This window comes from Colletotrichum costaricense, assembly GCF_030867565.1.
Source record: "Colletotrichum costaricense strain IMI 309622 chromosome Unknown Scaffold_1.1, whole genome shotgun sequence".
Taxonomy (NCBI): Eukaryota; Fungi; Ascomycota; class Sordariomycetes; order Glomerellales; family Glomerellaceae; genus Colletotrichum; species Colletotrichum costaricense.
The window spans coordinates 3,630,133-3,649,207 of NW_026848230.1; the positions used below are offsets into that span (position 1 = coordinate 3,630,133).

General features: G+C 51.9%; 8 protein-coding genes across 8 annotated transcripts; 3 read left to right on the plus strand and 5 right to left on the minus strand.

Moving 5' to 3' along the window:
- Positions 1-188: 188 nt before the first annotated feature.
- CCOS01_01255 (uncharacterized protein) lies at positions 189-1,553 on the plus strand (the record flags this gene model as incomplete). Its single annotated transcript, XM_060449451.1, has 3 exons — positions 189-692; positions 752-1,230; positions 1,286-1,553. 3 exons carry the CDS (start codon positions 189-191, stop codon positions 1,551-1,553), a joined length of 1,251 nt encoding a protein of 416 aa, XP_060320889.1.
- Positions 1,554-2,295: 742 nt separating this feature from the next.
- Positions 2,296-2,463, plus strand: CCOS01_01256 (uncharacterized protein; the record flags this gene model as incomplete). The annotated part of the gene is made up of 1 exon (XM_060449452.1): positions 2,296-2,463. One exon carries the CDS (start codon positions 2,296-2,298, stop codon positions 2,461-2,463), a length of 168 nt encoding a protein of 55 aa, XP_060320890.1.
- Positions 2,464-2,675: 212 nt separating this feature from the next.
- CCOS01_01257 (uncharacterized protein) lies at positions 2,676-4,742 on the minus strand (the record flags this gene model as incomplete). Its single annotated transcript, XM_060449453.1, has 5 exons — positions 2,676-3,116; positions 3,200-3,452; positions 3,524-3,590; positions 3,710-4,494; positions 4,705-4,742. The coding sequence occupies 5 exons, from the start codon at positions 4,740-4,742 to the stop codon at positions 2,676-2,678; spliced, it is 1,584 nt and encodes a 527-aa protein (XP_060320891.1).
- A 1,507-nt stretch (positions 4,743-6,249) lies between these two features.
- CCOS01_01258 (uncharacterized protein) lies at positions 6,250-6,417 on the minus strand (the record flags this gene model as incomplete). Its single annotated transcript, XM_060449454.1, has 1 exon — positions 6,250-6,417. One exon carries the CDS (start codon positions 6,415-6,417, stop codon positions 6,250-6,252), a length of 168 nt encoding a protein of 55 aa, XP_060320892.1.
- A 47-nt stretch (positions 6,418-6,464) lies between these two features.
- Positions 6,465-7,250, minus strand: CCOS01_01259 (uncharacterized protein; the record flags this gene model as incomplete). The annotated part of the gene is made up of 2 exons (XM_060449455.1): positions 6,465-6,657; positions 7,090-7,250. 2 exons carry the CDS (start codon positions 7,248-7,250, stop codon positions 6,465-6,467), a joined length of 354 nt encoding a protein of 117 aa, XP_060320893.1.
- Positions 7,251-12,111: 4,861 nt separating this feature from the next.
- Positions 12,112-13,353, plus strand: CCOS01_01260 (uncharacterized protein; the record flags this gene model as incomplete). Its single annotated transcript, XM_060449456.1, has 1 exon — positions 12,112-13,353. One exon carries the CDS (start codon positions 12,112-12,114, stop codon positions 13,351-13,353), a length of 1,242 nt encoding a protein of 413 aa, XP_060320894.1.
- Positions 13,354-15,836: 2,483 nt separating this feature from the next.
- CCOS01_01261 (uncharacterized protein) lies at positions 15,837-16,448 on the minus strand (the record flags this gene model as incomplete). The annotated part of the gene is made up of 1 exon (XM_060449457.1): positions 15,837-16,448. A coding segment is annotated over one exon (612 nt), but the record flags the coding sequence as incomplete, so codon positions are not given.
- Positions 16,449-18,368: 1,920 nt separating this feature from the next.
- CCOS01_01262 (uncharacterized protein) lies at positions 18,369-18,977 on the minus strand (the record flags this gene model as incomplete). The annotated part of the gene is made up of 1 exon (XM_060449458.1): positions 18,369-18,977. The coding sequence occupies one exon, from the start codon at positions 18,975-18,977 to the stop codon at positions 18,369-18,371; it is 609 nt and encodes a 202-aa protein (XP_060320896.1).
- Between the last annotated feature and the right edge of the window lie 98 nt (positions 18,978-19,075).

Sequence of the window (19,075 nt, forward strand, 5' to 3'; positions counted from 1 at the left end):
GACACCTTCCCAGTTCCTTTACGACTTGAGCTTGGGCCATCGGAAAATCGAAGGGCGACGACGGCGAGGCAAGGCGGCTCTTTTTACACTATCCATTTCATTGAATCCAACCTAATTCTCCCTCATCAACCCCCAGAGTCGCGCTTCGAATACTCCTCCATAGCGTGCGCGCATCTGAATCAGCCACAATGTCGGATATCGAATCCCTCCCCGAGTCTCCGGCGCCCGACCGCGATGATGAGCGCCGCGAGGATGCCGCCAACGTCTCCGACGACGACTTACTCTCAGAAATCGACGAGGATCAGTTCGAGGACTACGACCCAGAGACGGCAAATATTGAGGATCGCCCAGTAGCTGTTGATGAAGATGTGGCCAAGACGCTCAAGGCGTCGAAGCGCAAGATTGCCGATGGCGCAAAAGCGAAGAAGCCTAAGGAAGGACGCCGAGAGAAGAGATCACGCGATGACGAAGTTTCTGGTGATATGGATATCGATTCGAGAGGCCCGGCCAGAAAGTCGAGACGCCAGGCCGATGCCGGCGAGAGGAAGCCGCGGCCCAGCAAGCCTGCCGAGCCTGAGATTGATGACGAGTCCCATCTCAGCCCCGAGGAGCGCAGACGGAGAGCGATTGATCGGGCGTTAGACGCGGCCATGAAGGGACCGGCCAAGCGCAAGAAGAAGAAGGACGAGATTGTGGGTGCCATCGCGTTATTTGCGGTCTTGGGAGTGCTAGCTAACGGTGGACAATGCAGGACCTCGAGGACGAAATCGACGAGGAGATTGCCGATCTCAAGGTTGCCATGGAGAAGGCTTGCGAAGCTGACAACACGGCGCGCGAGGCTGGCCAGCCAGCCGTTCACAAGCTGAAGCTCTTACCATCAGTGACCGGTCTCCTGAACAGGAACAACATCCAGCACGCCATCCTCGATCCCGATACCAACTTCCTTCAGCACGTCAAGTTCTTCCTCGAACCTTTGAACGACGGCAGTCTTCCGGCATACAATATCCAGCGCGATATTTTCACTACTCTTATCAGACTCCCAATTGAGAAGGAGACTTTGCTGAGCAGTGGCATCGGAAAGGTTGTCTACTTTTACACCCGATCCAAGAGACCTGAACCCAGCATCAAGCGCATGGCCGAGCGTCTTCTGGGTGATTGGAGCCGACCGATCCTCAAGCGGACCGACGACTACAAGAAGCGCCACGTTGAGACGCGCGAGTTCGACTATGAGTACGTCATAATCATGAATCGCCTTCTACTTACAATGCTAACAATGTCACTCCAGAGCTCTCAAGATGTCCCAGCGCCAGGCTGGAAGTTCCCAGTTCACCCTCACGCAGCGCCCGTCCCAATCCGCCAGAGAATTGGAGCGCGAGGCCATGCTCGCACCCGTCGCCACGTCGAACCGTGCCCGTCCCGGCGGTCTCCCCGACAGCTACACCATCGCGCCCAAGAGCACCTACGATGTCTCGCGGGCGCCCGAGCATCGTCCCATCGGTGCTGGTGGTCTAGAGGCGTTCCGAAAGATGACTCAGAACCGCAAGAAGCGGTAAGGCAACAAAGAGGGCATAGTAGCTGCCAGGATAGGCTGGAGATTAGCCAACATGGGGTCCCGGGAGAGGGGCGATGATTTTCCTTCACTGGGCTTGATGAAAAAGAAGAGCTCAACACTTGTATTATTTGAGCATCAAACTGGCGTTCCGGGGACGAGGGCTGTGACAAGCAAGAGATTTTTTAGGAATCGAGACAAGAAGAATGCAAACATTTCAAGGAACTGAGTAAAGAGGCCTTAGTTTTTTTCCGATTCTGGCATTGTGAGACATCACCAGATATTTCTGTTCAAGCCCTGCACAAAAGTAGGTATACGTCAAGAAGGGTGTGGCGTGGCTCACATTGAAGTTCATCCAGGTACTCAGGATCCAGCGCATTGAAGCAAGATGAAGGAAAGGAACGCCCATGCGACTGCCTCTGAACATCGCATCACCTCCTTCCATTGAACATACGTCTCTCTCCATCTCCTTCTCCATCAGAGTACATCCATCATCAAGATAGCACTTACAAATCACAGGCGTGCGTTCGAGGCACACATTACTTGTTGGAAAAAAAAAAGAGAAAAAAAAGGAAACCCGACAATGGTTCGCGGCACACAAATCATGTATGTTCATTGTAGGGTAAGAGCTTCCCATTTGTCCCATCCTTTCCTATTCTCCTAGATTCTATTCATTGTGTCCGACAAAAACCGTCAAACTCTGTTTATGCTTCACCACTTATGGCCTGGCTTTCTCCATCCCTTATATGCACCCCCCCCATTGCCTTCCATTTTCCTTTGCTTTCCTCTCCTTTCCTTCCTTCTTTACCTCCTCCCTCGATCATCATCCTCTCCTTCCCCTCTGTCAATTGCAGTACTTTCATCAAGTTGTAAGTTTTGGGTGTATAGCAGCGAACAAAGCGCTTCTGTGTTAGGCACTTGCAAGGAGCGGAACCTCGCGCATTGTGCTATAAAAAGGTTGCGAACATCAAGCCAAAGTCAGGGTACAACAACGCTGGCGACAAAGATGCAGAAATGCTGATGATGCAATGCAGGGGGAGTGGGAGCCCGTGACCGTTCAAATAAATTACGTTAATATCTTTGGTGGCACCCCTGCATTCAAAGCGGTCATCGTTTCTGACTCTCCCTACCGTTTCCGCACCTCAGTCGCCCAGCCATCGATGCCCTCGCCTCGGCTGCCAACCTCGAGCCCATTGATTCGCACACCCTTCATTCCCGGCGTGTCGTCGAGCCACACATGCCCAGCCATACCTCCAGCATTGGCACGCTTCTCAGGTACCAGCTCAAGCATGGGCGTGAGGAAATCGGCAATGCGCTTTCCCTCCTCCTCTTTGAAATGATATTTCTCACGGAGGACGTCTGTCAGAGCCCAGTGGCGCAAGCGGTGAATATTTCGCAGTTCGCCTTTTCGGTTGAAAATCTCTTGGGACCACTTGCCAGACAGGCAAAGTGACTTGGGGAAGGGTCCCAAAAGCTCGATAATCTGTGCAATGTGGTCGTCGTCCTTTCCATACTTGGTTCCGGATTGAGGGTCAAAGAGGTAATCTCCTGTGATGAGTTCGAAAACCTGAGAGTTTATCGTTAGATGGAAAAGATCAAAAGTACCTGCTACGACCCAGATGGGTATAGCACTGAGTAGGTCATGCTTACCATTGCTGCCATACTCCAAACATCGGTACTGGCGCCCCATTTCGCGCCCAGAATGACCTCAGGCGACCGATACTGCCGGGTCTGGATATCATTGGTAAAGTGGTGGTTGACCCAACAGGCGTTGCCCAAATCCGCAATCTTGACGCTGATAACATCGAATGCATGCGCATCATCCGCCTTGCGCTTATCCCCTGAAGATGGTGAGTTGGTCTTGTCGAGTGAAATGCCGGAAACTTCCTTTGTGAGGAGATCACTGTGGTGAGAAAGAGCGGTCAGTATCAGATGAACCTCTTCTACTATTTGGCCAGGTGGGGTAATGCTCACGCTGTCTTTTCGCGCGTCTTTTGGTCAGCGTCGCGCTTGGGGGAAGCGTTGCTAGATGTCTTGCCATCTAAAATCGCAGCAAGAGTCAGCATGCGGTCGCTAAGCAGAACATGATGGGAGTAGAAGAGTCCGTGGGGCGATAGGCCCGTTTTGAACGAAGTGGCGGTGTTGAGAGGGGACGAGTACCTTCGTGTAGCACTTGGCTGAGGCTGGAGTTGGTGCTAGGGAAGAGGTTGTTGTGGTTGAAGCTAGCATTCAGAGGAGACGGTAGCGGCTGGCTGCCTGTGATGAGAGTGCGTCTCCTCCTGCGACCGTTTCTGTTGTTCTCTTTGTCGCCAGGTTCGCTCTTAACGACCTTCTTGACAATCTGTTCAACGTCACCAATTTCGATGAGGACGTTCTCGGGCTTCAAATCGGTGTGGATAATGCCACATTCGCGATGTAGGTAGTCGAGGCCGAGCAGCACTTGCTTCGTGATTTGCTTGACCAAAGCCGTAGGGATACCTCGGTGATTCCATTTCTTAATGAGACCCAAGAGGTTCTCGCCCAAAACTTCGAACACCATGCAGACGTGTGTGCCGTTGGGACCTTTGTGTTCAAAGGAGTCGAGCAAGCTGACCACATGCTTGCGGCCGGGGTGGTCTGGCTTGGCCTGGACAATCTTGTTGAGGAGCTTGATTTCGTCGATGGCGGTCTCGGTGTAGTGCGCGGCAGAGCGAACAACCTTCAAGGCGACATGCTTGCCAGAGTTGTTGTCTCTAGAAAGCCAGACGGTGGAGAAATGGCCCCATCCAAGCTTGCGCACGATGGTGTACTTTCCGTCCTTGAACTTTTCACCAATCTGGACGGGGTGGTAGCCGCCCTTGCAGTAATCCTCGGAATCCTCCTCATCGGCTGTGTTCTCGGCGGGGTCTTCGCCTGATGATGTCGAAGTCGGCGAGTTCTGCATGGCAGCGGACAATTGATGGGTTCTATCAGAGGAAAAGGAGTTAGCTTCAATGTCGCAAGTGCCAGTCTGTGTAGCAGTGGTTCAGGTCATGGCGCGCAAATTGGCAACAAGCGGCGTCGTGTCTGTGATTGAAATGGCGGGGGTGGAGAATAGCAGGTCGGTGGGCAAAGATTTCGCAGCCGCCAGACGGGCCACGGAATGCGACAACGGGAGGAGAAGGAAGAGCAGAAACCTTGTCTTTAGGAAGCTCATGTTTGCAACATTGCGCATCCGGCGCGAACAGTCCTATAGCAAAGAAAGGAATGGATCGAAAAAGAGGATCGAACAAGCCGAGGACCGAGCGATGGGAAAGATCGAAACAACAAGCGGAAAAAAGGGAAATTTGGCAGAAATGATAGCCAGGACAAGATCCAGTGCGAAACTGGTGCCGTTCACAACATGGGAAAGTGAAAAGGTAGAATGAAGTGACAGCGGCAAGTCCAGTCGAAGGCCGACTAGGGTGGATAAAGAAAAGGTTGAAAAGGGAAGATGGATGGGAGGGAAAGGATGGTAGGTGGAAAGCGGTCGAGGCGAGGCGAGGCGGCGGGTGAGGCGCGGGATGTGTTCAGCCAGCAAGAAAAAAGGCAAATAAAAAATAAGAACAGCAGGCCAGCGTGGTTAAGGCCGATAAGGTAGGTAGGTAGTGAGCAAAGAAGGTTTTTTTTTTAAGAGGCAGGTATCCGTAAGGCAGGTACGTAGGAAAGATACAATGCGTGCGTGCCGTTGGTGCTGCTGCTCGTTTCTTGTGTGTTCTGTGTTCCTCTCTCTTTCTCACACACACACTCTCTCTCTCTCTCTGTCTCCGGTATCCCCAACTAAAAGGCACTGGAAGCGGGACACTCTGGACGGATAAGGCACAGAAAGGGCACCCCCAGTCGGTAAGGTAGCAAGAAAAAAGCAGGTAATGAGAGGAGAGGAGGGGTCAGTGATGTGAGTGAGGAGAACGGGCGGGAACAGCAGGCCAGGAACGGGGGGTCAGAAGGTGGTCTGGCGACGCAATAAGAATCCCAGGCCTGGGCCACTTGGGCCAGGGTCGGGTAGCGTCACCTCAGGGTCAGGGTGGACGGTGAGGGTCAGCGGGGACTGCCCACCTCAAAGCCAGAGCAGATCGTCCTCCCGTCGGGTTCAGGTTGTATTCGCAGTCGCGTCAGCAGCAGCAGCAACAACAACCTGCCAGTGCCACCAACAAGCAAGCAAGCATGGCACTGGGATACCTTTACCGCGCCTGCACCTACCCCCAAGCCACAACTTGGTAGTTGGGGTGTTGGGTGAGCGAGTTGAGGATTCGTGATACCTCTCTCAGACCACCATGTGAGGATGATACCAGCTTGGTATGCCGACCTCTAGTCTCCAACAGTGAATATTCACAGTCAAGTGCGTCTGTCAAATGCAAAGCAGACCAAACCAGTCCAGTTCAGTTGAGTCCAGTTAGTCCTGTTGAAGATGACCGATGACGGTGACGGTCATGTCTCGCTCGTCAAAGTGGTGGCGCCAGAAACGTTCCCGCGCCGGTCGGCGCACCTAGTATGCCAACATGCCACCACCACCACTAAGTATGATGCTTTGCGCAGCATGGAGCGCAGTCTTGGCCATCTCTCCTCCAAAACGTTCCGGTATCTGCCGTCGCACAGGCGGAGCGCAGTACGAGGCATATCAACAACATGCACCGCCAACTTCCAAGTGCTTGCTACGCTTCTAGGGTTGTGGTGATGCTGCTGCTGACGCTGCTGCTGCTGAGCTACCGGGCGGTGGTGGCGACAGCTGGCGACCCGTAATATCTGCGGTGTGGAGGAGCCGTCCATTCTTTCTGGCTGACGTTCAGCGCGCCAAACAAACGTCCATCTTGGGTTCGGCCAATGGCTTCCCTGTGCAACGGCAACGGTAACATCCAATCCAGAGCCACCATGTCGTCGGGTATCAGCGTTGGTCCCACTGGATGGACCCCCTGAGCATCTATTCGTTGTCTGTCGTCTCATCGTGCTCTTCTTCCACGTCTTTGACAGTGCTGTCGCAGCATCTTTCGAAGGCGGTCCGTTGCTCTGCATATGTCCAGATGCCCGGGTGTGAGACAAACTGCGCGGCGCGGTGCTGGGCACATTGACTGGACACTGCCCTCTGCTTTCGCTGTGCCGTGTGCCAAATCGGACTGGGCCGAACTGAACTGGATATGAACTGAACTGAACCGGACTGGACTGGACTGAATTGGACTTGGACAGGGCCTGTCGGACTTGACAGGCTCAAACTCGCCTGGTCTGTGTTGCTTGGCCCCCCGTACTTCGCCCCGCCATACGGATGGAGCGCAGGGAAGAACGTGCGGCACCGGGCGCGGCGCTTTTAAGACAGGATAGAGGGGTAACAGTGTGGATGGTGGAGGATGTTGAAAGGGTGATAATGTCCTGTGTAAATGAAGCTTGGGGCGCTAAATGGCAACAAAATTGAGGTAATGAAAACCAGCAATTTGCAACTTCCCCGCCATCAACGGTAACGGAAATAAAACAACAATGCGGCATGAAGAGTGCAGGGCAGAGCAAAGCAAAAGACAAGAAAAGAAAAGGAAAATTTTCTTGGTCAAACTTACGGTGGTGTCTCGGTGGTAATAATGGGCTTCAGACTCTCCTTCTTGCGCTTCTTAGCCGCCGTCGACGAACCATTGGCGTTCGCAGCAGCATTAGCATTGGCGGCTGCTGGCTGCAATGGCTCTTGTGCGACAGCGTCTTGGGTCTGTTGAGTGCCGTTCATGATGGGCTGTGTGGAATGTGCAAGCTGGAATGCGAGGTGTCGTCCGGGTCGGGTAGTGTGGGGGACAAGTTGGGGGGATAAGTCGAGCTCGAGGGTCCAGACTGGCAGTTCGAGGGCGGCGGTGCGCGCCGCTGTGACGGCCTTGGATTGGTGATGCTTCGTCCTGTGGTGAGCAGACTAAACTCGGGTGTCCGATTGCAGCGCAGCGACTTGAAGCAGCTGTGCGCAGTGTCAATCCGCTATTCCCGTCTGTGATGGCTAGCCTCGCGCCTCGATTGGTATGATATCAGACAACTTGACAGTCGATGCAGGTAGTCCCCGCGAGAAGATGACAGTCGAACAAGTCGGGCTGCCGGTCGTTGGCAGTAGTTTGGTGGGGTGAGGGAGAAGGTCAAGAGACACGAGCCGGAGAGGTCGAGGCGGGGGAGTGAAGACCAAAAATGACGAGCGGGATTTTGCGAGAGGGGCGCAGCGGCAGCGTCGATGTGCGATGGCGACCGAGAGCGTGGCGACAGGCTCCACGGAGGAGCAAAGAGAAAGTGTGTAACTGGATCTAAGGTGCGTCCAGTTACTAGCAGCACGCGGGTCTGCGACAGCGATTCATCAGATGTGTTGCGCTGTGTTGAGATGGGATGCGACAGGGTCGTTTGTGTTTGGGGACCCCTTAGACTTGCGCGATATCCTAACGTCGACGGTTGTCGTGATTGTGGTGTTCTCGAGAGCCAAGTGGAGTGTTTGGTTATGGCTTGTGGCTCGTGGCTGCGACGTGATCAGGCGATTGCGTCCTCGTGAGGAAAGCCAAGGTAGTCTCGCTGCTGTTATTGTTCGTGGTTGTGTTGGTGAATCGAGCTGAATGAAATCCGGAGGGCGGTGATGTTGTTGCGCCTAGGTGGCCAAGACGGAAGGCGCGAGCGGGTGAAGCAGGAGCGCGGGTGATTGGTAGAAATATGGAGTGCGACTTTGGATTATTCCCTGTAGTGTATGTGGACAGCGTGCAGTGTCGAGAGAAAACGGACAGCTGGGGATGAGTCGAGCAAGACCGATCGCGATACGAAGTCTTTAGGTACGGGTAGGCGTGGTCTGAGCTTGGATGATATGGGGAGCGACCGGAAGATGACGAGGTTCGGTAGTCGGGGTGACGCTGGCGGCTGGCGTTCATGTAAAGGGTGGTAATTAGGTATCTGTCGTGTTAGATAGAGGTAGAGGAGGTTGGCGGGATTGGGGTGATGGTGAGGTATCTGCAAGGCAAGGCACGAAGCTCTGATTGGAGGAGGCAAGGTATTGCTGAGGGTGAGCCAACGCAGGAAGGTGGCTGCTAAGGTAAGTAAGAACCGGGAAGAAGGTGCAAGACACGGCGAGGTCGAGCGAGGTGATGCGGATGCAGAGGGGGGCAGGATGGGATGGGATGGGATGGGGGTTGATGGGATGCACAAGGCAATGGGATGGATGGATGGACGGATGGCGGGGAATGGAACAGGGCAATCAGAGAAGTGGCGTCTCAGTTCGAGTCGAAAGTCGAGAGTTGCGGCAATGAAGGTAAGGAATTGATTGAATCAATCAGGGCCCTCTCTCTCTCTCTCTGTGTGTACATACACGTCGAACAGCGCAAAGGTGAGGTGAAGCAAGGTACCTTGGCCCGAATCCGCACTACAAGGAGCTGAGGACGTCATTGATGGGGTTGTTGGGCGCAACACGGCGGGAGAGAACTTGAATGCGACAAGCAGCTGATGCGACCGAGTCGCCGACCGCAATTGGTGACGGCAGATGGTGGGGGTGGAACATGGAGTTCGGAACCGGGGTGAGGGAGGGGAAAGCGACTGAGAGAGAACAATCGGTGAAGAACAGTCAAATCATCTCAGTCATGTTAATAAGTCTCCAGAAACCCAAAGAGACAAGACCTCACTTTGATGATTACCGAGCCTCCGGTTTGTCTGAGCGACATGAGATGAAGATGCCATCTCAGCCTGTAGACCATCATGATATTGCTCTCCATCCTTCCAAGGGTTCCTTTGACCACCCGTATGTACGAAGTACACATTATGTAAGGTACGGAAACATCGCCTCTGTATCAAGCAAGACCTTACAAACCAAGGTACCACCTAGTTACGAGTGAATCAAATCGCCAACAAACACTATCCGTCAAATAGCCAGTAATGAAGCTTTTATCGCATGCGGTCATATCGACTCATAAATATTGCAGCCTTTTTCATGTGCCTGGCTGGCATCGAGACATTTCACAACTGACTGGGCTCGTCTTCCAAGCCCGTTCTGGGCGCATTCAGGCATTTCCATTCCATAAAAATGAACTGGGAGATGCCTCTGAGATAAGATAAGGACTGTCCAATCTACCTTTATCGATAAGAAGCTCAGATCGCAGTCTCCCCTCTTCACTCGTAACCCCTGCCGTCTGCCATCAGCTAAGACACTTTTCCTCACCTTCATGGCCAAGAATTGGCGTGCGATACTCCATACCCTGTGAGAATTTCCATCTGAAGGATCCCCCAAGTCCACCACACCGGCTTGCCTTACTGAGAGGTCCCGGCAGAACCAATCATACCTTGCTCTCTCGTTGACGCATGCCATCATATCGTCACTAGCCACCGGGAAAGCCAGTGGGGACTCTTTACTTTATCTCAAGTGCCTCCAGTCAGGTCTGAACGGAGTCGAACAAACGGATACAATCTGTCAAGACCCGAAAGCTGACCTCATCTCTTAGCAAGAACAGAAACCCGATATCCCCTGGACGTTGCTGACCCGGCCGTCTTTCATCGAGCAATCCATCTACGACATGTTCTAGTTCTCTACTCCGTACCGATGGCCCAATGGCCAAGTCCACCGACGCCCCGTGGGAGACTTATTCCCTGGCTAGTCAAGGTACTGCGCAACATAGCCAGGGCCTAGGGCACGCAACGCAAGCTGCAACGGGGCAAAGCGACCAACGCCCCCGATGTTGTACAGACCTGATCCGACTCGACACTCGACACTCGGCACTCGATGCAACCAGTTAGTTGGGCGTTTTCAGTTTGGTCGAGTCGTACCCAACGTCCTGAGCACAAGTGGTACCATCACCATACCTACCCGACTGTCGGGTTCAGCCCGTCCTGAGCTTTCTTTAACTAAAAACACAACTCTTTGCCACTCATCGGTTGCGGAACATACATGGCGGCATCGCTTAGCTTGTGGATATGTCGCAGTCTAAGCTCCGGTTTCTGATTCTTTTCTAATTGGATGCAGTCTTCCCCCATGGTAAAGAGATCAACCAACGTCTGCAGGCTCTCCCCTTGTCTGCTTGACCCATCCCGCACGAGTCGAGAACACCTACAACAGACATTTTCCTTGCATCTTGACCGCATCTTACCCGTCCGCTGGGCCCGGTGAGAGAAGAAAAAGTCTGTCGAGCTCTGATCTTGAATTTTTTCAAGGGTCTCGAGAGTTCCATGGCCACCCAACGTTGGGCAGTGATTTTGTTAGCCATCTCTCAAAGACACGCAATATCTGCCCCTGCTGCCGTAGTCACCTGGCCGAGAACTTAAGTGGCATTCGGTCGCGCTTGTTTCTTCCTTTTCTCGACCTGCCACCTCGCCTCCAAGCTGCCCATAATTCATCTGATAAGCATCATCTCGTTGGCCAGCGCTGTCAGTCACAGGGCGAAGTCGAGGTGCTTGCGGCTTGTCCAGGCACCGCCCCTTATTGGACGTGCCTGTTTCTACTCGGCGCCTATTGCGGGAGGAATCCCAGACATGCAGTCCAGAGCACAGTAACCCATCCTTAGCGTTTTCTTTCCCTTCATGATCGCTCCATGCCATCTGTGGCCGCGAGAGGTACACCCCGCACGTCCATGTGAGCAGCTCACTGGCACTGTTCTGTCTGTCACCTGTCACGTACTATCCACTACAGTAGAGCCTCATACCCAACCCAACGCGAATCTCCTTCAAGGAGCGCCAGCACGATGTCATGTGTCACGCCCTACAAAAGTGGACAACACATGGTAATGTCAGGAGCTCGGGCCCGCTCATCGTCGTTGTCGTCGAGAAGCCGCGTTTCCCCGTTTGACAAGACCGAATTCCGTCTACTGCAGGGCTGCCGCATGCTGTGTTTGAGAAGACAAGCTGTGCCACTATCTACCCGGTCTTGGCACACTCGCTTCTGGGCTAGTCACCCGGATCTGTGACCCAATATTTCTAGATTACGCATCTCACTGCCGTACTCACTTGGTGTCAACGTCTCATCTTCTATGATGTGACGACCTGTGTGAAGGAAGTTGCGAAATCTTCCTACAGAGCGCACTGCTATATCCTCGCTTGGCAATATCTTGCTCGCTAACTCAGCCTCTCTCTGCAAATTCGAGTTACATCATCAAGTGAGACATGTGGGAAAGGTCTGAGTTGCTCAAAGTAGGCAGTGCAATCAGCGAAACAATGGCTTGTCTTCGTCTGGTAGGACCAGAGCAACAAAGTCATTCAACAACGGACTCGCGTCTCAAGAGCGCAAAGCTGGAATGACAAACCGTTGAAGACACGGTCTTTGTAGTCATGTCAACGTATTTGGCTGTCCATTGTACACAAATGCCAAATTTGTGGTGATATCTTTGACCTAGGTGAAAGACGAATGGCCCGGCAGAAAACACAATGTCGTGCCTTTCTTTGACCATCAACATATTTCGATGCCTTCCAATCGTGATTTAGACTATATGTTCGAGCAGAGTCCTCGTGGAGAGAAAAGTTTCGTTTTGCAGACCGTAGACCTTCTTCACTTCAAATCAAACATTCTTATCGTACAGTATCACTATACCTTTGTGTCATTTACCTCTGTCGAATACTCTCACACAACACCCAGCATATATCACAATACCTTTGCCAGAATGGGTTTGCGTAGTACCATTGTGTCCAAGCTGGTCTCTGGGCACAACGGCGACACCAAGATCAATCTTAACAATGGCACAGACGAGCACTTCACCCGGCTCATGAACTCGGCTTTAGAAGAGCGACACATCCTGCCCAGGTGGACTTACGACGAGCCTGAGGTTAACGCCACAATTCTTGAAGTCAACTTTGCTCAACCATGTAAGAGAACCAGATCAACCTGGCCCAGCGACTACCACTTTCAGTCTATCCATCCACGCCGCCCATCCGTCACACCAAATGTAGCGGTACACACTGACTTGGTCAACCTGGCTAGAAGATTCGACATCCCCATCAACGCCCTGCACAACTTCATGCGCTTCCCGCCTGTCCGCGCCATTGTCCGTACCCTCCTCATCGAACTAGAGCACCCTGACGCGCAATCCTCGCCGCAGCTAGACGAAGTCGCGATCCTTGACAGAGTAGACGACATCGTCTCCAACACGGATCCTGCAGGCCGACGTATGTACCTCAACCAGGTCACGAGCCCGGGCCCGCAGTTCGCAGATAGAGCCCTGATCCTCTGCCTCGTCAAACTCTGCGCCCAATTCGAGGGCTGGAATCGCTGGGCGTTTGGGTCCCGCCGCTCGACGATCCAGGTCTTCATGGGCGTCGTAGGCCTCTTTTGCAACGCGTGGGTGAAGGCGCCGACTGTTGATGCCTCGTGGTCGCGGGCTGGTGCCTCTTCTCTGCCTTCCTTTCTCTCGTCTAAGCGCTTCGGTGTATGTGAGTCTGAGGCTCCATCTCCGCAGAGTAGACTCACTCCCGAGATCTGGTTCGATTGGTCCCTCCTCTTCGACCCCTGGCTCAGACAAACTAACGCGATCCAGCTGCTGAATCCAGAACCTACATCCGTACCGCTGTCGCCCTTCCCAGACTGCCACACGAGACACGAAGCTATAGTCGTGACGGACATCACCCAGCCGGAACCCGAAAAGCAGGGCCGCGTCGTGGTAAAGTACCACGACATCACGAAGCCCGACGAGGAGCGCTGGGCGTTCCGCTCGATTCTGGACTCGCGGTGGTCCGGGTCCGGTAAGACGCCGCGGACGGGGCTGCAGTATCTCGTCGAGTGGGAGTACGCTGAGCCGACGTGGCAGCCGGCGAGGGATCTGCAAGGCTGCGATTCGTGGGTGTTGCAGTTTCATCGGGAGAATCCTGGTAGAGCTGGGCCTGTGGCCAGGTTGAGGCGGGCTTTGTGAATGTGAAGGGAGTGTATTGGTTGATGGGCGGATGTTGGGTCGTGAGGTCGGTACCCTGAACGTCACCTCATTGTTGCATTTCTGGCATTGGATAGCGTTCGGCGTTCAGAGCAAGTGAGTAATGTGCCACATAAAGGGGCGTTCGAAGAGACTGTAGAAAACCCCGGAATTCTCGGGTCGAGATCGCTTTCATATATTCTTGATACCCTACGTTGCTTACCTATTCTCCCGTCTCATTTTGCTTCTCTTTTGAGGCTTTATGTCTCATTACCGTGACACTTGCTACTGAAACCAATACTCCAATTGCTTCTGAGCGTACGTTTCACACGCTCGTCAGCACGCGATGGTATACTTGGACATACTTATAACCTTTGGAGACATATCTATGCATACATTGTGCTTCTTGCTTCTGAAGAGCAAGAGTATCTACATACTCCCCCCCCTGCCAAACTCTCATTTCTTGTATCTCTTGACGGTTACATTAGATGATCCTTGACTTGGCGTCTGAGTCTACCGCATCCTCTACATACGCATTCAAGTTTCCAGGCCTAGACTGCTTTCCTTCATCCTCATTAGACGAGACCAGGAGAATCTCGTGTCGTGAATTCGACGGGGTTCGTACCATTGTAGAACCACTTTTCCCACTCCTCTTGCGGTGAACTTTGGGGTTCTCTTCTTGTTGATGTGATGGGACCTTTCCTTTCCCCTTTTTAGAATACCCTCCTTCGTTGGCCACGGACATCCCGTAAATTTCTAGGGCTTGCGTGCTTCGCCGTGTGATTTTTCCAGAAGCTGTGCTTTCTTCGATGGTATCTGGCCCCCGCTCTCGGTGCTCGAGCTGTCTCTGAGGACCACGGCTCGCGGTTGCTTTTGATTCCATGGAGAGCGTCGAGCTGCTGTGACGCAATTGGAGACGGGGCCTGCGCCAATGTTGATGCTCGTCTATTTCCCCGAGAACGTTAGGTCGGTGCTTGTTGGACCTGTGCTTGGTGGGACTGAATGGGTTGCTGTAGTATTGGGCTAAGGAGACAGAGTCGATATCACGTCCTGCAGTGTCCGGCAAAAGCTGTTCGACTGTGTACCCCGAGCTGTGGCACCGAATATTGCGATCTTGATCAATCCTTCTTGAGGAGACGTCGGTACACCCACCGTGTATTGGGGAAATGATGCACGGGGGCTCATGATGCAGGCAGTATTGGGCCATCTTCAGAAGTTTTCTTGTTGATGAAGGTAGTTTCTTGAGTGAGTTGGCTATTGGCGTCATGCGGTAATTTGGGTAGGACCGCCTACACTATTTTCGACAAGACTAAGGATCCTCATTACTATTCACTCTTAGCCTTACGTTGATAGTGCAAAGGTAAAGCAGGCTGTTCTTCCTTTGATATCTGAACATTGTCAAGGGAGCGGTAGAAAGAAAGGCCTGGCCAAGGACGCTGTTCGCGGTTGGGGCCATGCCTGAGCACTCGAGCTAGTCGAACATCATGTATAAGTACACACTAGGAGCAACTCACTAAACGAATCCTTCTTCAAATGATGAAAATGCTTCGACTACGGAGACTTGGCATCGGCTATGGAACTTAGAATGTTAGACAGCCTTTCCCCCCCAACTTTCGAACTGGCGGCGGCGACAACAGGAAGTTGGATGACCAGCTGGTTCTCCCGTAATCTATCAACCAAGTCAATTCTCTGTTGAGCAATCTTACGACCCGCCGAGACTTCGCTCTGGGATAGGGAGGGAGCGCGGGGTTCCCTGAATAGCGATGAAGCTGATGTAGAAAAAGAAACATTCCTCATGACCACGTTCCGCTCGCTATGATCTGGATGGCAGAAGTAAGTATTAGACGTACGATGCGGCTGGCGTTGATGAGAAAAATCTCAGTAGAGTGAATTGCCTGCCCAACAAGTACGTCACCAACTTTAGCGATCGTCACTAGTTCGAAGAGCTCCATCTCTGCTACACGCTTTGCTCATCTTGATCGCGGCAGAGTGCCGATGATGGTGCTGTGTTGTCGTAGACTCCGTAAGTTCCCATGCAGAGCGCGTAAGACATCGTAGACGCGGGTGGTGACATAAGAGGTGTCTTGCCTACTAATGATCGGACCTCATTCGGGCCTGAGACACTTAGTGACTCTGCAACTACTCCTAGCTCGTATTTTTGGAAACACACTTGGGTGATGCTATTATGGACAGCCAGGGGATCTCACAGTTAAGGCAACAATAGATGAACGCGATTTCCACTGCGAAACAATCACTCATAAACTGGCTGTACTTCATAACTCTAGTGGATGCTATAGGATTACAGAAGATACAAATGATCAACTGTTATTATGTTGCCCCACAAGCTCCCGGAAGACTAATCCAGACCTCACAAAAGTTTCCAACGTACCAATATTGTTTTCTCCTCGATGAAAAGCTCAGGTGGCTTCTCGGTGCACTATAGGCGGTAAAGCGACCTCATCCGGACTCTGAGAGAGTCCTGGTCTTCAGTCCTTTGCACGATCTTCGAGTCTGTCCTTCGTACCATCATGGGAGATGCTGTAAACCTTCATGTCGTCTTCCGTCGGTACCCAATCCTCAGGGACTCGACAGTGTTCCCGCGGTTTCCCGTTGGAGGTTGTGTATGGCGCCGACGTCTCGAGGTCCTTTCCCCCTTCATTTTCCATCTGCGGCTCGTCTGCTCTTTTAAATAGCCGGTCACGGCACGGTGTTGAGCAAGTGAGATCTCTCCCACCCGTCCACAAGCGTGCTTCTCCGCAGACTTCGCACTTCATTGTCGTTGTTTCTAGTCCGATCTGACTAAGCTGAGGGGCGCGCATTAGTTCTCTCGGAGTGGGATCATCCTCAGCCAAATGGGCCTGTCCGTCGCAACGAGATGGATCACGACCGTCTTGCCTGTCGTTAGACGTATGGCTGTCGGTTTCGCCGTTGTTGTGTTGACTCATTTTCAGATAGGTTCCAAGGTGCTTGGCACTGATTTGCTTGTTTTCTGAACCGTGTTGGCGATTGACAACGTTTCTTTCGGTGCAGTGTTTGATGAAAATACGTGGATATCTCCTATGCTGTGTAACCGACACGCCTTTTGATATTGGGTTTATATGTACTTAGCTCAGGTGAATTAGATCAGCAACTCAGAGACAAAAGTATCTGTTCATTCTTTGATATTTGAATACAGCTGAAGGGCGAAAGGCAACTGTTCGTCTTTGACGTCTGAACAGCAGCAGGCTCGCGAGACAGCAAATAAACCATGCCGGACCGTCAGTCTTCCTGATGTAGAAGTAGACAGCGGAAAAAACGTAGCTTTAAAGGTACTTGGAATTACATGTCGTTTCTCTGAGAGAACTTTACCGCTGCCGGCTTGAGGTCACTCCCATGGATTCGTGATACCCGCGATGCGCAATCCCACATCGTGGACTTGTCTTGACAGTTCTCGCCGACCACCTTGCTTTCCTGACCGTGGCACTTGCTGATGATATATAGATCACGGCTGACCCTCCACGAGTTTGAGCGGACTCGCCGAATGCCTGCGACATCGGAGAAATGCTACATGGAAATAATGACCGTAGTTAGGCTACGGGCGAAAGCGCGACTTGGGCCCTAGAGCCTCAATCGGTTCCTGGTCAAGGTGCTTATGAAAAGCAAAGGAGCGGAGGGCTGTGGTCACCATCTTCCCCTGAGGCATTACCAAAACATGGACTCGTATTCTAATTGAAACTTTTGCCAGTGAGGACAACTTGCTGCACATCCAACAAACAACGCCAATGACTGAATTGAAACTACAATGCCTTAGAGCCCATCCAACAACACGAACTCAACGCCTCGCTCTATAAGCCTCATAACAATACCCATAGCTTCAATATCTCGATTCTAGTTCATTCTCGGTGAGGAACTCGGATGATTTGTTATCGATGTAACCTGGAAAGACCCCATGAAGCGCTCTTTGGTGGCCTCGATCCCCGGGGGTCTTTACGGCCTCACGGCATCTTCGCCATAGATTTTCTGGGTTCCGGCTTCAAGCTTACGGAGTTCCGTCCTCGTACAACCTCTGGGGTCGCCTTCCCGCTAGTATGAATACGGGTCATGCTACTCTTCAACTGGGGAATGTCTTCTATTGCGTACGTCCAGCTCGCCCTGGTTGAGTGGTTCGACTCGATGGGCCTGTCGATTGGGAGGGGTTGAACGATGACGGTCGTTTCCCTGGCTTGACGAAGCATTGCCCCATATTCTGGTAACTTTCTTGTCGAGATTGAGATGTCTTCTCACGCAAGGCGATGGGATTGAGGATGACTTTTGCACAGCGTCTGGGAAAAGTTCTACACATGTAAGCATGCTATGCAACCAAGATTTATTTATCGATCGGCTTCATGTATATTGGAGTTCAGTTCGTAGATCAATGTTGCTGTCTGTCCTTTGATGTTGAACAAAGTGATGAGAGTGGGAAAGACAGCTTTTCGTTCTTTGACGCAGGAACAGCTTCAAGAGGGCCAAACGGCAAACAAACTGTGTCAGACCGTCCAATGTCTTGTAGCACCTGAAGAATTGCGTGTTTGATACTGGGTCCTGTAAGATACATCAGCCTGGCATGGATAGTGGTTTCAAATTTACACACGGCGATGGATTTCATCGAGTTCTATGATGAATAACAGAGTAGTATAATTACACTTGGTCTTCATTTTCGCCATAAACTTCCCGTGTCAATGATAGTCACGAAGTACTAGCTAAGCTTATACTTGAATCACATCATTGAAGAAAGCTGTGATTACCTGCTAATCCTTACGGCTATCAACTCTTCACTCTCTAACTTACAGCATGAAGGATCTAGGCCAGGCTGATGTGTTTGAGCGTATAGGACCCATTGCTAATCAGCAATTCCATCAGCAATTCACAGGAAGGACCGACCGCGAAATATCATCGTTATTTCATCAGCAACACGAGTTGTCAATGTTTTGTTATTGTATTGTGCTCGATGAGAAGCCTAATTGACTCCCCGTTGATCTATTCCCAGGAGTCTTGTTACTCTATTCAGAACTCCGAGAAGGCTCTGAGCCCCGGTATTTCATATCATCTTCCAGCTCGTCTTCTATGAGATTGTCTGATGTTGGCTTTAGGGCATCAGATGCAAGCTCCGCTTCGATCAGGAGTCTCGCCGTATCTCTGTTTGAACTGTATTGAAACTTTTGCTGTTTCCCCTCACTGCGCGGGTCCCGTCTTTCCATGAAATGAACGCCTGGGCAACTGTCTTTTACATGGCAGATGTCTCTGGTACCGAGTATGAGACCGTCAACTGTAGGGACTGGTCCCTTGTCGTAATCTGTTGGGACATTTTTGCCTTTAGGATGGATGGGTTGTACCAATTCCTCGCCTTTCCGGTACAAAGACCAGTGATATTTCTCATGGCAATGAATTGGATTATCGCACGTTGTCTCCGTTTCCTTCAGTGGAGTTGTCTTGATTGGTGCCTTGTAGCCCGGCGGTCTGGGTTCGGGATGGATTGGGTACACCAATGTATCGCCTTCCCAGTAGAAATACCAGTGGAACTTGTTTTCGCACTTCTCTTCCTCATTCTCTTTCTTGCTGGACGACGCAAGCATATTGCACTCAGGTCTGTCATCATTCCGTTCATTCATTTCTCTGGTGACACCTGGATTGATCGAAATTAAGATGTAAGGTACGTTTTCCAAGTGTGAGGACGATTGAAGACAAACTCTTGCGCAATGTTTGATGA